General features: G+C 45.9%; 1 protein-coding gene across 1 annotated transcript in view; it reads left to right on the top strand.

The window, feature by feature from the left end:
• LOC143975842 (uncharacterized) overlaps nt 1-3,224 on the top strand; it is a 136,386-nt gene extending 133,162 nt beyond the window's left edge. The window contains exon 6 of the mRNA XM_077478407.1: nt 1,717-3,224. Within this exon, the coding sequence (XP_077334533.1) occupies nt 1,717-1,732 (16 nt within the window). The 3' untranslated portion in view covers nt 1,733-3,224. The remainder of the gene's footprint in view (nt 1-1,716) is intronic.
• Nucleotides 3,225-16,523: the final 13,299 nt, after the last annotated feature.

Here is a 16,523-nt window from a genome sequence, read left to right on the forward strand (position 1 = left end):
TTACACACCTATATACTGCACACCAAATAGTACACCTATACCAGTCCTTAAAAGGACCTTTGTGGACCTAGTAGCTAGTGATTTACAGACTGTCCCTCAGTCCCTACACTGATAAAAGACAGCTGCAGAATCGGGCAGCAATCAGCAGCACAGCAGTCAGCAGCGCCCCACAACCCTATATATTGTACACCTATACCAGTCCTTAAAAGGACCTTTGTGGACCTAGTAGCTAGTGATTTGCAGACTGTCCCTCAGCCCCTACACTGACAAAAGACAGCTGCAGAATCGGTCAGTAGTGCACTCAGCAATCACCAGCACCCTATATACTGTACACCTATACCAGTCCTTAAAAGGATTTTTGTGGACCTAATAGTAATAGCTAGTGATTAAACTGACTGTCCCTGCTCCACACAGCATCCTGTCCCTACACTGACAAAAGACAGCTGCAGAATCAGTCAGCAGCGCACTCAGCAATCACCAGCACAGCAGTGCACCAGAACCCTATATACTGTACACCTATACCAGTCCTTAAAAGGACTTTTGTGGACCTAATATCTAGCGATTTGTGTCACTACAGTCTGTCCCTGCTCCACACAGCAACCTTTCCCTACACCGACAAAAGACAGAATGTAAAATGGCCGCCAGATCAGGTCTATTTATAAGGTAGGGGAAATGTCCAATTCTCCATGTGCTGAAATGTCTCATCAATTGGCTGTCCTGTACAAAGTTCTTTCACAATGTAAAAGCATATGTCCGCCGGGCGAACAGTGCCAGAAGTCCGCCGGTTTGGCGAATCGTGAACACGCAAAATTCGCCGCGAACCGGAAGGACATCTCTATAGATTAGACCTCCTGTTAATTGAAATAGCTACATGCCCAGCCAGTACTGCCTTTTCAAGCTGCCTTAAGCTTTGAATAATAATGTTCCAAGCAAGTCTGCCTTTGTGTCTCAAAGTCTATTTTAAGCTAATTTCCTGTTTGGTGACACCATGCAACTTCACTACTCTTATAGATTCCTGTGTGACTGTTTGCATGGCTACTCATTTCTAGCGGTCTTATGTGTCTTTGTGTAACTTTCCCCAATGCCTGTGTGTGTCCAGGCACACACCTGTTAGCTTGAAATTTTACTCCCTACTGTTTAGTGATCCCAGCACCTCAGTGCTGCAAGGGATTCTCATCTGTCCATTGGCCCTTAGTTCTAGGTATCTGCCTGCCTAGGTGAGTAAGAGGGCCGCAACCGGGGAACTGTCTGCAGCACAAACCATTTCTACCATGAAAAGCTCTGGAGAAGACAAGGCAGTTCCTTAGACTCTGCGCCTCGGCCCTTTCAAGGGCCCTCACCATTGTTGTATGTGCGGACATGCTGCGATCTCCCGAGATAGCACCATTAGGTATCCTTCCTGCCTTAGAATCCTTGTACACCAACTGTATCTTGTGTACCTGACTTCCTGTGAGCCCTGAACCCCAGTACTGCACTATACTCCTGTCATTCTCGTAAATCCTGTATTCTGTCCTCTCACGTCTATGTTCCTGGAGGATGTAAACTGATCCAAGCCCTATGTGATAGGCCCCCCTCTGAGAAGCCTATTGTTGACGATAAAGGTTTCATTGAATTCAGGATAGTCTAGACAGTTTAGTTTAAATGACAGTTGAATAATATTTTACACTAAATGAGAATGGTTTCTCCTTGTATTAAGACGTTTTTCTTTTCTTCTAGGTCTTATTACCACTAGAACATAGGTTTACTTCAGCAGTAAAAAACTCAGCGGCTTTATGGGGATTTTTGTTAATGATCTAATGTTGGACTAACAATCTGAGTGACGCCATCTTCAAAAATATCCTCCCTCATTCCTTGGCTTTATGACATCAGCCACAAACAGCATTGATGGAAAAGAGTGCTTTCAAAAGCTTTTTTAGATGTCTGAAGAACTTTGATACTTATGTCAGCTGTCTGAAAAAAAAATCAAAACTCAGTTTGCTATAATTGCAAAAAGACCTGCACACCTACTGGACGTTTCTTGTCATGTGGACTGCGATAATCCTGAAGAAAAGAAGATTATGTATGAACATTGTATGCGTTCTTAAGGCAGTGGAGTCTTATGGACTAGCTGTCAAAGTTACAGCGGAAGAATTCAAATAAAGACTTGGCGTTCATACAGTTAGATCAACGTGTAATTTTTATTTTAGACATTTTTGTATTTTTATATTTTTTGTTTAGCCTTGACAAAACAAAATTTGATTTTTCTGCAGAAGTAAATTGGGTAAATAAATTAGCAGGAATATGAACTAGAAAAATAAATAATTCAACTAAGACTGGGCAGTTAGAGGGAGATGCTGGAATTTAGAAGCAATTGATAGGAATTGTAATTGTATCTGCTTTTCTTTAAAATGCCATTTATGTTAGTTTTTTCCATCTTCCCCATTATAATGACAATATTCACATCTAGTTAGGCCCTACTAAAAATAGCGCCTGAAAATAATCCGGCCCCTTTCACTCCAGTGTGAAAGCCGGAGGGCTTTCACACTGGAGCGGTGCGCTAGCAGGATGGTAAAAAAAAAGTCCTGCTAGCAGCATCTTTGGAGCGGTGAAGATGCACTGTGTTCACCGCTCCTACCCATTGAAATCAATGGGGCAGCGTGGCTATACCGCCAGCAAAGCGACACTGCAGCGGCGCTTTGCGGGCAATTTTAACCCATTTTCAGCCGCTAGTGGAGGTTAAAAACATCCTGCTAGTGGCCGAATACCGCCGCTAAAACAGTAAAGCGGCGGTAAAAATAGCAATAGCACAGCTTTACCGCCGACGCCGATCCCGCCCCAGTGTGAAAGGGGCCTTACTGTCACCAAAAGAATCTCTACACTGAATAGTCAAGAACCCGACTGTCCACAACCAGCGTATGAATTGTTTGTTATAGTGCTGTTATCTTATGTTTCTCATTAGTTATGATTATCAAAACATGTATTTTGATTAAGCAGATATACTTGTTACAAAGGCCCAGGATGTATGTAGAAGCTGTTTGTGTTTGTGGTCAAATGCCATTCATACCTCCAGCTGTGAAAAGGCATTTTCCCAGAGAACTCTGGAAGTGATGTATAGGCGCTAAATAACCATCTGTTTATCAATGTAAATAACCAACAAATTGATTAGGACTTCAAAGGAGTCCAGGTGGCAAGTTGCCAAGGTGCCACCCCCTTCAGAATGTATAAATTGTATCACAGGGTTCTCTGTAATTTCAGAGCAATTATGTCACCATGTACTGTATAGGTTTGCTCCCCTGCCTATGGCTAAAACTATAGGCTTGAATATTAAATAGATCTTGTTGAATGTGCTTCAGCAGTCAAAATGTTAATGGCAACCCCTGAGTTCTGGGATTTCCCCATCACATTCCTCTCACAATAAGGTATTGGAACAGGAAAGAAGTGAGGTTTCCAGCTGCTTCTTTGTATGACTATTCTCTGAGGCATTTGCCAGCATTAACTCTGTGCATGTGTTAAAGTGGTTGTAAACCCTTACAACACACTTTGACCTACAGGTAAGCCTAGATTAAGGCTTACCTGTAGGTCCAAGAAATATCTCCTAAACCTACACGGTTTAGGAGATATTTGCCAAAAGACAGGCACCGCTGTCTACGGCGCATGCGCCGTAGACAGCGTCGCGCAGGCGCACTGAGCGCGCCACCGTCAACGGCGATATGCCGTGCGCGGCGGCTCCAGTGCGCATGCGTGGGAGTGATGTCATCGCGGCTTCGCCGAATGACAGCGGCGGAGCAGCGAGACCCACGAGAAGATGGATGCTCCGGACTACAGGGGGACAGCGGTGACTTCGCTGGCTCCTGTGTCAGGTAAGTGACACATAATGGACTACTATGCGATGCATAGTAGTCCATTATGCTTTACCTTTGCAGGGAATGAAAGAGGAAGTAAACTCATCAAGGTTTACTTCCTCTTTAAGCTCTACAGTACCAACATAGTTGTAATGTGTGGTTGTGAGCAATATTTCCTGCTGAGCAGAATGGGGGCAGTTCTGGGTCAAGTGCTTAAAATGTACCCTCCTTTTAAAAGAATATTGATTAGGGTGGCATGGCTTAGCAGCGAATGTAGAAGCACGCGTGTTCCCGGAGCTCCACCGGCCATCCGTGCATTTATCCTCCCCAGGCCTCCCCCGGACAGCGGTACACCCCAGGATTGCTCCACCGGGCCCCGGTAGACGAGCGGGCTCTGCCACCACTCGCCGAAAGACCACAAGCATGTCCAAAAGACATAAGACCCCCCTGACCAAGATGGCGCCGGCGCGCGGCGAAAGACTGTTACAAGGAGGCTGCACAGAAACTCCTGTATGTGGGAAAATCGTACAAGGACGCCCTGGCTGGCCAGCCTACATCGGGGGCTACCCCTGGAGTGTCTCCGGACGCTGATGATACTGTCCCCTTGGAGGATGCAGATGGATTGCCAACGGTATGGAACACAGTGAGTACCCCCAATGGCGATATCCCTGGGTCGCAAATTCACTCCCCTAATGCTGATGTGACAGAACCCATGCTGAGAGACATATTTACTGCGGTTACCTCATGCAATCAATCCATAACTGCTCTCTCTGCTGATATAAAAGGGGTGAAAGCTGAAATTACATTCGTCCGCCATGATATGCAAAAACTCAGAGAGAGGGCCTCTGCCCTGGAAGGGAGATTGAGCACAGTGGAGGATGACATGATACCTATGCAGAGGGACTTGAGATTTAACTGTCATCTCACTGAACAGCATGCTATGCGACTTGATGAAATGGAGAATCGCATGAGGCGCAATAACATTCGTGCCCTGGGGATCCCGGAAAGGGCTGAGGGCAAAAATCCAGTGGACTTTATAGAGAATTGGTTGATCTCTACGTTTGGCAGAGAATCCTTCTCCCCACTCTTTGCTGTGGAACGAGCCCACAGGGTGCCCTCCCGTCCTACACCCCCGGGTAACCACCCCAGACCCTTCCTGTTTAAGTTACTCAACTACAAAGACAGGGATGCTATACTGTCCAAGGCAAGGGTGTTCTCTGGCAGGATGGAAATTGATAATTCCAGAATCTCGTTTCCGGATTTCTCAGCTGAACTGCAGAAAAGGAGGGCAACATTTGCTGAAGTTAAAAGGAGGCTCAGGGATCTTAATATCCAATATGGCATGCTGTACCCTGCTTGACTTCGTGTTACCGCCCTGGGGACGACCCATTTCTTTGAAAGTCCAGCTGCGGCAGTACAATGGCTGGACCGGGAGGATAAAGCTCTTAAAGATGCTAGACAACAATGGTCTCCTGCTTAACTAGAGACCCGGATGCTTCCTTCTGAAAGGGACTATCTACATGCAGATTCGGCGGAGTGAAGAGAACACAGAGGCGACTTCTACCTAAGAATTGACTTATGTTGCTTGATCGAGTGAAACCCCTTTTGTTACCTGGAAGTGTTTCCTTTGGGTGTTTCCAAAGCCCCCCCCCCCCCCCCCACTCAGTTGTGTTGGGGCCTTATTACACCTTAGCCTCCCAGGAACTGAGCCCGGCTGCTCTTTCCAATCTCACATTTTTTGGTTATTTTCTTTTCTTCTGTGTTTTTCCTCCCCCCTTTTTTCAGAGCCCCACGGATTACACATTTCTCTTTTTATTGCCGTGGAACTACCCTCACGACCTGGTTTCAGGACTATTACGGGAGACCCTCATTTGTCCTGCTCAGGTATCCCAATATACCGATTGACTGTGCTTGGGACGATAGGTTTGGTGGTGTCCACTTACTTACCCTAATACGGTTGATGTTTATGCTGTGTATGCACCTTACTATGTTATTTCCCAACCGTTAAATACCTTTCCTGGAACGTTAGGGGGCTGAGTAATCCTGTGAAACGTTTGGCAGTCCTGAGACATTTGAAGGCCATGGGTGCAGGAATTGTTTGTCTGCAGGAAACTCATTTTGCCCCAGACAATGTACCCAGTCTTAGCCCCAGGGTATACACCACCCAATACCACGTTTTCTGCATTTGCTAGAGGAGTGAGCGTCCTGATTAGTCAGGATGCTCGCTTCTCCTGCTCAAAAAAACTCATTGACCCAGGGGGGAAGGTATATATTCCTACTGGGTAAAATAGCTCATCAGGTGTGCATTGTAGCTAACATTTATATACCACCCCCATACTCAGCTGAGGCTCTTAGATGTCTAGCCAAGTTCATGGCCCCACATCCCAATGTCCCCTTGTTGGCATTGGGTGACTTTAATAATTACCTGAATTACAGATGGGACAAGATACCTGTCCCCCCTTCCATGCCTACTCGCCCTAATGGCGATACCCCCTTTGCAGATTTACTGGCTGAACTTGGCTTGACAGATGTGTGGCGAACTGCTCATCCCCTGGTCAGACGGTACTCGTGTTGCTCCTCAGCTCACGGGAGCCTGTCGAGAATTGACCTGGGACTGGGGAATGCTGCCTTGCTTCCTCTGGTTATGGACTCTGGTTGCGGGGACAGACACATTTCTGATAATTCATCCATTTGGGTGGAACTCACACTGTCCACTAGTGTCAAGCCTAGAGGGTAGAGGTTAAATCCTTTTTGGCTGGTGCCATTTCCCTCACCCGATCCCATAAGTGATAACCTTAAACTTTTTCTGCAGGACAATCTAGACTCTGCTTCATTGGGTACTGTCTGGGACACAGCGAAAGCCTTTTTAAGGGGGCAGTTCATCACTACTATTAATACGAACACCAAGGCCTGGGAAAGGGAGGTGTGCAGGACACTTAGGGAATCGCAAGACCAATATGTCAACCACCCCTCAGACACCACCAGGAAGGCCTGGCTGGGAGCTCAGGCTATGGCTAGCCAACTTGCTCTCCAGCTGGCAGAAAACAAGAGATTTTTTTTACAGCAATCACACTTTGAGGAGGGTGAATCCACTGGACACATGCTGGCGATGTGGGCTCAGGGCTCCACCCCTATGGTTTCTTCCCTGTGTGATACGCAGGGGACAACCCATACAGACACCTCCACCATATTGCAAATCTTTCGTTCATTTTACGCGGATTTTTACACCTCCAAAGTCCAACCCAGTGCCGATGATAGAGATGCTTTTCTCGGGAAGAGTAAGCTGCCTCGCTTGTCTTCTGCAGATGCATGTATGTTGGATGCTCTAATTGAAATAAGTGAACTTGCTCTAGCATAGGAACAAGCCCACAATAACAAATCTCTGGGAGCAGACGGACTTCCGACTGGGGTATACAAGCGATATGCAGCTACTTTATTGCCTACTCTTTTGAAGGTCTTAATAATGCTCTAGAAACTGGTACACTCTCAGACTCCATGAATGAAGCAGTTATAATTGTTATATTGAAGCCGGGTAAGGAGGCCACGTCCCCCGATTCCCATCGACCCATTTCTCTACTCACGACAGATGTCAAACTGTTAGCTAGAGTCCTGGCAACTAGACGGTCTCAGGTTATTCAGAGTCTGGTTCATAGAGACCAGTCGGGCTTCATACCCACGAGATCCACAGCGCAAAACATTAGACGTCTCTACTTGAATATTCAAGTCCCCGTACTGAATCCCGGTAACCAGGCCATCCTCTCACTGGAAGCGGCTAAGGCCTTCAACAGTGTTGAGTGGCCTTACCTGTGGAAAGTTCTGGAGAGAATGGGTCTGGGAGAGAAATTCGTCAACTGGGTCAAATTACTCTATGCTAAACCTTCAGCCAAGATTCGGGTCAATTCTGAAACGTCTGAGTCCTTTCCACTGTCTCGGGGCACTAGGAAGGGCTGCCCATTGTCTCCCTTACTGTTTGCCCTAGCACTGGAGCCTCTTGCAGCCAGGATAAGAAGGGATGACCACATCGTGGGCTTTAACCGGTCTACGGGAGTGGATGTGGTGTCGCTATACGCGGATGACACTTTACTGTACCTAGGTGATAGGGCTCTTTCACGGGAACCATGAACTTAATTGATGACTTTGGGGCGCTGTCTGGTTTTTCTATAAACTGGAACAAATCGGTATTACTGCCCGTGGATCCCTTACCGGCCCCCCTGACTGTGCAGCCATGATTCAGATAGTGTCCACTTTTAGATATTTGGGGGTACAGGTCTCCCGGGAGGTCTCCCAATATATCCCCCTTAACCTGGTGCCTCTGCTGGCTAAATTTAGGGAGAAGTGCAAGGCTTGGTGCAAACTACCACTATCTGTGGTGGGACGGGCTAATCTTATAAAAATGGTGTGAGCTCCCCAGCTGCTATGCATCTGCCATAATTCCCCGGTGTGGATACCTAAGCGATGGTTTGACAAAATAGACTCCCAGTACAGAGAATTAATTTGGCGAAAAAAGACTGCCAGAATTGGTTTGAGGACACTGCAATATAATAAGGAGGAGGGGGGCCTGGCAGTTCCACATGCCAGGGCCTATTTTTTAGCCTCACAACTGCAGCATCTCGGTGGCTGGGGTCTGGAGGATTTACTGGACCCCATACGGAGATTGTTAGACTCCCCGGTTCACCACCGTATAGCATTCTCAAACTTGGAAGCAGGTTTCTCTCACCTACATAGGGGTGCACAAACTGTAGCCATGCTGAACACACTTTGGACATACGTTAAACGGTTGTTGAAGGTGAGGGGCTTTCTCTCTTACTCCTATTTGGGATAATGCTCATTACCACCAGCTAATGAAGCTCAAGGGTTTTAACGGCTGGAAAATGAAGGGCATTGAATATTTGTCTCAACTATACAATGGTCCGGTTCTCAAGTCCTTTTTAGAGTTACAGGGGGAGTTTGAAATACCACGAAATGACTTCTTTAGGCACCTTCAATTGAGGCACGCTCTACAGGTACAATCCAGAACCACAACACTTTGCCTGACCGACCATACCATTGTGCAATCGATAATAATGGCAGATGGTAAGAAGGGTATGATCTCAAAGGGGTATGGCATTATTCTTGGTGTACTTCAGGATTCTACCACGTTCCCAAGTAGGCGTAAATGGGAGGAAGATCTGGGACCGATGGATGGAGAGACTTGGAATCTTTGCCTCGCCTCTGCCCCCTTGGTCTCAGTGTCGGCCTCCCAAAAACTATCACATCTTTATTTGCTACATAGAGCTTATAGAACGCAAGCCAGGCTCTATGATTGGGGCCTGCGTGACTCACCCCGTGCCCTAAAATGTAAAAGACCATGGAGACCTTCTCCATATGTTTTGGAGGTGCCCCAAACTGGTTCGGTACTTGACTGGGATTCTGGAGACTATTACTAAGGTATTCAGAGTTACCATCCCCAAGAATCCTCTGATCTGCCTGCTGGGGGCCCTGGACGAAGAAACCCTAACCCCAGCCGCACACACGGCGATACTCTGGCTGCTCTATGTAGCCCGGAAGTTGATAGCGCAATTGTGGATCACACCCAGGGTACCCAACAAGCAACAGTGGATTGATCAGGTTAACAAAATGCTGATACGTGAGAAGCTGACATACCAACACAGAAAGGCTCCCCAAAAATTTTATAAGCTCTGGCAGGATTGACTTTAAGTCCCAGGCCTAGCGCCGCACCTGATGATCCAACATAGGCAGCTACAAGGTTGACCCAACCAACACTATGGTGTGTAAATTACCTATTTAGAGTTTATGTAAACCATTGCTTGGGGAGTGGTGACGGTCACTACTATTGGGTTAGCTCCATGAGCGCTTTTATCTCTGCACTCTAACTCTCAGGGGTTTCTGACTCTTTACCCCCCTCCCCTCTTTTTTCCCCTTTTTTTATTTTTCTGTCAGGTTTTCCTGTTTGGATAGCTACTCTTTTTTTCGTGTTACTACTGCATTTGCTTTACATTGTCACGATAAATGTACCCCCATGTTATGTTATCGCTGTGGAGACTATACGATATACGGGTTCAATGCTATGCAATTCAGCGCGCTGCACTTTCAGCGTTACGGGTGACTTGTAATATTCTGTTTCCTAATAAAAACGTTTCTGATTTAAAAAAAAAAGAATATGGATTACAACATCCCTAATGGACACAATGACAAATAAACACAATCATGCAGAAGAAAAAAAACAACAGACACACAAAACAGGAATTTCTGCACATAAATAAAATGAATAAAGCTTCCATAAATTAGGAATAAAATGTGTACTTGTTTTAATTAAGTTAATGAATACCCCAAAACAACCTATATAGGTCCAATGTATATAGTACAGCCTCATCTTGAAAAATTAGCTCAGATTTGGGCAGCAAATCACATAAAAGAAGTGGTGGAACGGATCTCTGATCCCGGTAAAGAGAGGATGTTGTGGCTCTATACCCATGTGCTCAGCTGTGTCCAATCAAGTGGCAGAGTGTGAGTAGAGAACCAATCAGCAGCATCTCCTCACATACAAGAACTGTACAGATAATCAGAGAACTGATTATCAGTGCAGCCTCAACAGTGCCCATCACTGACACCAATCTCTGCCCATTAGTGACACCAGTCTCTGCCCATCAGTGCCTGCTCATCAGTGCCCAAAAATGCCACCCATCAGTGGTAGATTAAGAAAATAGGTCTACTGATCTTGTGTGTACTTTGTACTGTGAATTAATGGAAAGTGACTGCTCTCCAACCTCCATATAGTCGTATGCCAAAAAATAAGGGTCCCAAACAGAAAGTGACCCAGAAAAAAATTAGGCTCACTGAGAAGCAGATATCTCTAATCGATTCCTCTATATTCAATAATAATAATAATAATTATATAATTTACACGGTACAAAAATCACAAGGACACACTTTTGGGCAGGATCAAAGTCCACTATCAAGCTCACAAGCATGTAAAATGTTGGCAACCGAGCAGAGTCGCTCAGTCAGAAAAAGCACAAACAAGGGGGAAAACAAACACACACAGTGCAACAAACATCTGGACACCGACAAAATTGGTGCCAATCCAGTACCGGTGCTACAAGTATGCACCGGTGAGTGCTAGGTAGCAAGGCAAGACTGGCACCAATTTCCCCAGGGGCTTGAGCCAGCTAAAAACAGAAATAGCAGAGAGCACAGCAATAAATACAGTGCAACGGATATGATAACACCACCATCAGAGATCCAAAAGTTGTGATTGCAGAGATCACTTGGACTATGCTGTGGTACATTGTATGCATGGGGACATATACCCTGATAATGCAGTTATCCTGATAGGAACATGGGATGTAGAAAGTCATCAAGGAAACTATGCAATGATGTAGCTTCTTACTAAGCATCCAAAAACCATGCAGTCTCTGTAATAAACAGTGTGTGAAAGTGCTTGTTACCTCCGGTGATGAGATATAAAGTGCAGTGTACTTGCAGAGTCCGAAAACCCATCTATATTTTCCAATCAATCCAATACATGATCATGTATAGTGCACCGTAATTTACTTGGCAGTGAAATCAAAATATTGTAGTCTGTAACTGTACACAAGCTGGCTCCACTATTAGCCGGGACCTAAACTGTCATCCTCGTGTTCATTGTACACGGGCCTGGAGCCCGACTAGGGACTCTTGCCGTAGCGTGGCGTCCGACCAGAAGTGACGTCAACACGTTTCACAATAAACAGTGTGTAGCTTCCTCTGGACATCCTACCTATCAGTGGCCATCAGTGTGCATATCAGTGCCACCTGTCAGTGAAGCATATTAGTTATGCCTCATCAGTGTCCATCAATGCAGCCTATCAGCGCCTATCAGTGCAGCAGAAAAAATGACTTACATACAACATTTTCTAACAGAAAATAAAATACTTTATTTTTTTTCAAAATGTTTGGTCTTTTTTCTTTTTTTTAGCAAAAAATAAAAACCCAGTGGGGATTAAATACTACCAAAATAAAGCTCTATTTGTGGGAAAAAATGATTAAAAAAAAACTTCATTTGGGTACAGCGTTACATGACCATGGAATTTCCATTCAAAGTGTGACAGCTCTGAAAGCTGAAAACTGGCCTGGGCAGGAAGGGGGTAAAAGTGGTTAAAACAATGACATTTTGTTGCTTTGCAGCCTGAAATGAAGACAGACACAGTTCTCGTTTTATCCAGCTGTATATATTCAGTGCAACTTATAACATCCAAGTGAAAGATATAACACCAACATGTCAGAAAAATGTCAGTATTTTGTTGAACCACCTTTTGCTTTAATTATAGCCCTTTAGTCTGTTGGGATACTATCTACTAACTTTGCATTATTCAACCACTCTTTGCAGAACTGCTCAAGTTACATTTTATGGTGACTGTTTGTGGACTGAAGTCTTCGAGTTATTCCAGATTTTCACTGGGGTTTAGGTCTGGGATCTGACTACTAAGCCATGCAAGGACATTCACCTTTTTCTCCATCAACCACTGTGTGGTCACTTTTGCTGTGTGCTTTGGGTCATTGTCACTGTAAGGTGTTCGTCTTCTAGATTCCCCTGGATAGCCTAGGCTGGAGTGGCTTAATGGAGGTCCCATACGCCGGCGGTTAATCAATACACATACACTCCATTTGTACGTGGTGAAGATTACAAGGTTTAATGGGAGAGTGGACCTTCTTTTATATGGTATTTACAAAGCCCTGCCCAGTGAGTTTCACATACATCAACAATTTAACTCATGACATTAGCTCTTTCCTGAAATGTAAGTTAAAGGTTATCTCCTGACAGTTTTTTTCAACATCTACTGACTGACCATATTCTTGCGTAACCAGTCCTTATCTTAGCTTTGTCTCTCAGCAATGTATAGAAAACGAAACTACAGACAGATGCTCTGTCATCTAGTCACGTTATTTTGTACATAGTATGTTACGTACGCAATTCTGATACCTATTGAAATGCAAGCCTAAGCATATTGGTACTTGACTTAGTATCTCAATAGGTATCCCCTTATAGTCACGTTGGAAGGTAAAACTTCTTCCCATTGACAACTTTCTGGCAGATCTTCCTCAAGAATCTGATGGTATTTTGCTCCATCCGTTTTTCCTTTGGTCCTGACAAGTGCTCCAGTCCCTGCTGCAGAGAAACACCCCCATAACAGGATATTACCACATCCATGCTTTTCTGTAGGAATGGTGTTATTTGGATGTTGAGCTGTATTGGATTTCCGCCAGACATATTGTTTGGTGTTGAGACAAAATAATTAAAATTTTAGTATCTTCCATGTGGCCTCTGAATTTTCAAGATGCGTTTTGGCAAAGCTTAGTTGTGACTGCATGTGGCCTTTCTTGAGGAGTGGCTTTTTTATTGCAACCCACCCATACAAACCACATTTGTGGCGAATTTGTAATATTGTTGTCACATGCACACAATGACCACTCTAATAATCTCATCATCTCCTACAATTGCTTCAGAGTTGCTGTAGGCCTCTTTATAGCCTCTCTGACCAGTTTCCTCCTGGCTTTTACCCAGTTTGGAGCAATGTCCTAATCCAGAGAGGATCTGTGTTGTACCAGACAAAATAGGGAAACGAATGCGCAAAACCAAAGTGAACTAAATAATTAACTAAACGCAAGACAAAAGAAGCTGCCAAACATATAAAAAAAGTGTTCCCACACAAAAAGCAATCAGATCAAAGTGAATATTTGGGGCTAACTGCAGTGAAAAAGATAAATAATATAGCTAAATCCAAATTAATAATCAAAACATATCAGCAGTGTAACATCAGACTAACACAATCGAAGTGATAGAAGAAACCAATGATGATCATACACATCCAACGTAACTCTAAAAATGCATAGAAGTGGACAGCAATCCCCAAAAAAAAGAAAAATGGCAAATTTGCATAAAATTGCAGAAAGTGACAAAATCTTCACAAAGTGCAAGAAATGCCACATACACGCGACTGAATTGTCCGGCGGACTTAGTCCGCCAGACTGCATTACGCCGGACAATTCAATCGTGTGTGGGCTCCAGCGGACTTTTTCATCGGAAAGTCCGGCGGACTTAGAAAGTAGTTTTGACTCAAAGACTAAGAATGACGCATCCTCAGAAGTACGAGAAGGAAGCTATTGGCTACTGGCTATTGAACTTCTTTTTTCTAGTCCCGTCGTACGTGCTGTACGTCATTGCGTTAGAAATCACCGGAAATCACTTCCGGAGTGTCCGTGTGTGGCCAAGTCCGTTCATTAGAAAGTCCGGCGGATTGTTTGCCGGACAATTTGGTCATGTGTACGCGGCAAAAGATAAGATCCAAAGTGCATAGGAGTGCAAAAAATACCACAAATAAATTTTAAAAAACACATAAAATGCAGAAAAGTCGCTAAAGTGCAAAATTAAAAATCACTACAGAAATGAGAAAAAGTCTAAAAGTCCGATCAGTGCAATAAAGTTACAAAGTGAATATACTAAATCTTCATAAAACAGTTCGTATAAAAGACATAAAGTGCATGTGCAGAGAATGGTCGCTTTCAGATTCCTCCAATCCGATCAACAGCAATCCGTGGTATGTCACACGTTTCCCCCAGCCTCTTAGCTCCAATGAAGACCCCTATAGATTAAGTTGAGCCTGCAATCTGAGGACAAAAGAAAGACAGCAGTTGATTGAATTCCTCCGACAGTCACAGCACTTGACGGGTCTCTGGTGGGGGACTTAAAACTCAGCAGATGAGGTAAAGGCAGTTAAAGAAGAGAAGCATCCCCATCATGTAGGAATTTGCAACAAGTTTAATGGATAAAAAAGTAGTAGCTTACATATAAGAACTGGATAACAGCGCTGAGCACAGTACTTCCGGTCTCGACTGCGAAGTGACGACACCTGACTCCTCACTACTATCACTACGCTTCTAGGCATTAATAATGCCTTTGAAATTTTTTGTATCCATCTCCTGACTTGTACCTATCCACAACTTTATGCCGGAGATCCCCGTGACAGTGCCTTGCTACCAGGGCCGGACTGGGAATAAAAACCAGCCCTGGAAAAAATGTCATACCAGCCCAACAGCATAACGTCATTATTTTCTTGTTCACGAAGGGAAAACCATACATTTTAAAGCACATTTGATGGAGTATTATATATAGATATGAAATCACATAGGGGGGAGTGGAGAGCACTGGGGGGAGTGGAGAGCCCAGGGAGGGGGGGAGAACAGGGGGAGAGCACTGGGGGGGGGGGGAGAACAGGGGGGAGCACTGGGGGGGGAGAACAGGGGGGAGCACTGGGGGCGAGAACAGGGGGGAGAACAGGAGGGAGCACTGGGGGGAGAAAAGTGGGGAGCACGGGGGGAGATCACAGAGGGGGAGAAAAGTGGGGAGCACTGGGGGGAGATCACTGAGAGGGGGAGAACGGGGGAGAGCACTGGGGGGAGGGGAGAGCACTGGGGGGGAACAGGGGGGAGAGCACTGGGATGGTGGCTATAGAAGGAGGAGAGAACTGTGAGGGGGCAGGAGAGTGTGGTGGTGGAGGAGAGCACTGGGGGGGGTCAGGGAGCACGAGGTGAACTGGGCCCCCCACGCCGCTGATCCTCCTATCCAGGCACTGTGGCACACAGGGCGGGCTGTACCTGCAGCATCTCCTGCGGATCACAGCGCTGGCTGGCTCTGTGTTCGGCGGCCGCTCTGTAACACGGCCCCGCCCCCAAGACCTGCTCGTGTGATAGGTGGAAAGTTGATTCTATCTACTATCACACAAGCCTGTCTGAGGGGGCGGGGCCATGTTACAGAGCGGCCGCCAAACACAGAGCCAGCCAGCGATGTGATCCGCAGGAGCAGAAGAGAGGGGAGCAGTGCAGCCTCAACTAAAAGCAGCCCCAGGGTAGGTGGCCTACCGGGAAATCTCCCAGTATCCCGGTTGGCCAGTCTGGCCCTGCTTGCGAATGTGACCGAAAGTTTGCGAACCACAAGGTTCGCAGCGGACCCCATTGACTTTAATAGAAGGAGAACCTTAAAAACCTCCAGGTCATATTTTCAGCGACAAAATACTTACTAGCTGTGCACAATGACAAAGTATTAAGTGAATCTGGGATCGACAACAACAAGCATTCTTTTTTTATCTGTGAAATTTTGTCAATTCAGGAGCGCATGAAGGCCATGGAGGAGAGGCAAGGTCAGGCCAGGCTATGAAGGTGGTGCAGGAGATTATCAGGGCCACAGTCAGGGCAGCGCAGTCCTGTGCCAGTGTCCCAGTGTGCCAACCTGTGCTTGAGCCCCTCCCTCTGCCCGGCCCTTACCCCACCTATGCAGGGCTCCACTGCGGTGGTCCGGAGGTGCCAGTCCAGAGCTGATCCTCAGCCATGGTGCTGGCACTGCCTGCTGACTGGCTTCTCCGCTGCCATCTCCCTCACTGTCTGAAACCAGCACCGCGATAGAGACTGAGCACTGACACCAGCAGCACCGCGATAGAGACTGAGCACTGACACCAGCAGCACCATGATAGAGAGAGCACTGACACCAGCAGCACCGTGATAGAGAGAGCACTGACACCAGCAGCACCGTGATAGAGAGAGCACTGACACCAGCAGCACCGTGATAGAGAGAGCACTGACACCAGCAGCACCGTGATAGAGAGAGCACTGACACCAGCAGCACCGTGATAGAGAGAGCACTGACACCAGCAGCACCGTGATAGAGAG

This window comes from Lithobates pipiens, unplaced genomic scaffold (assembly GCF_037356315.1).
Source record: "Lithobates pipiens isolate NorthernLeopardFrog02 unplaced genomic scaffold, aLitPip1_a1.2 Scaffold_1, whole genome shotgun sequence".
Lineage (NCBI taxonomy): Eukaryota > Metazoa > Chordata > Amphibia > Anura > Ranidae > Lithobates > Lithobates pipiens.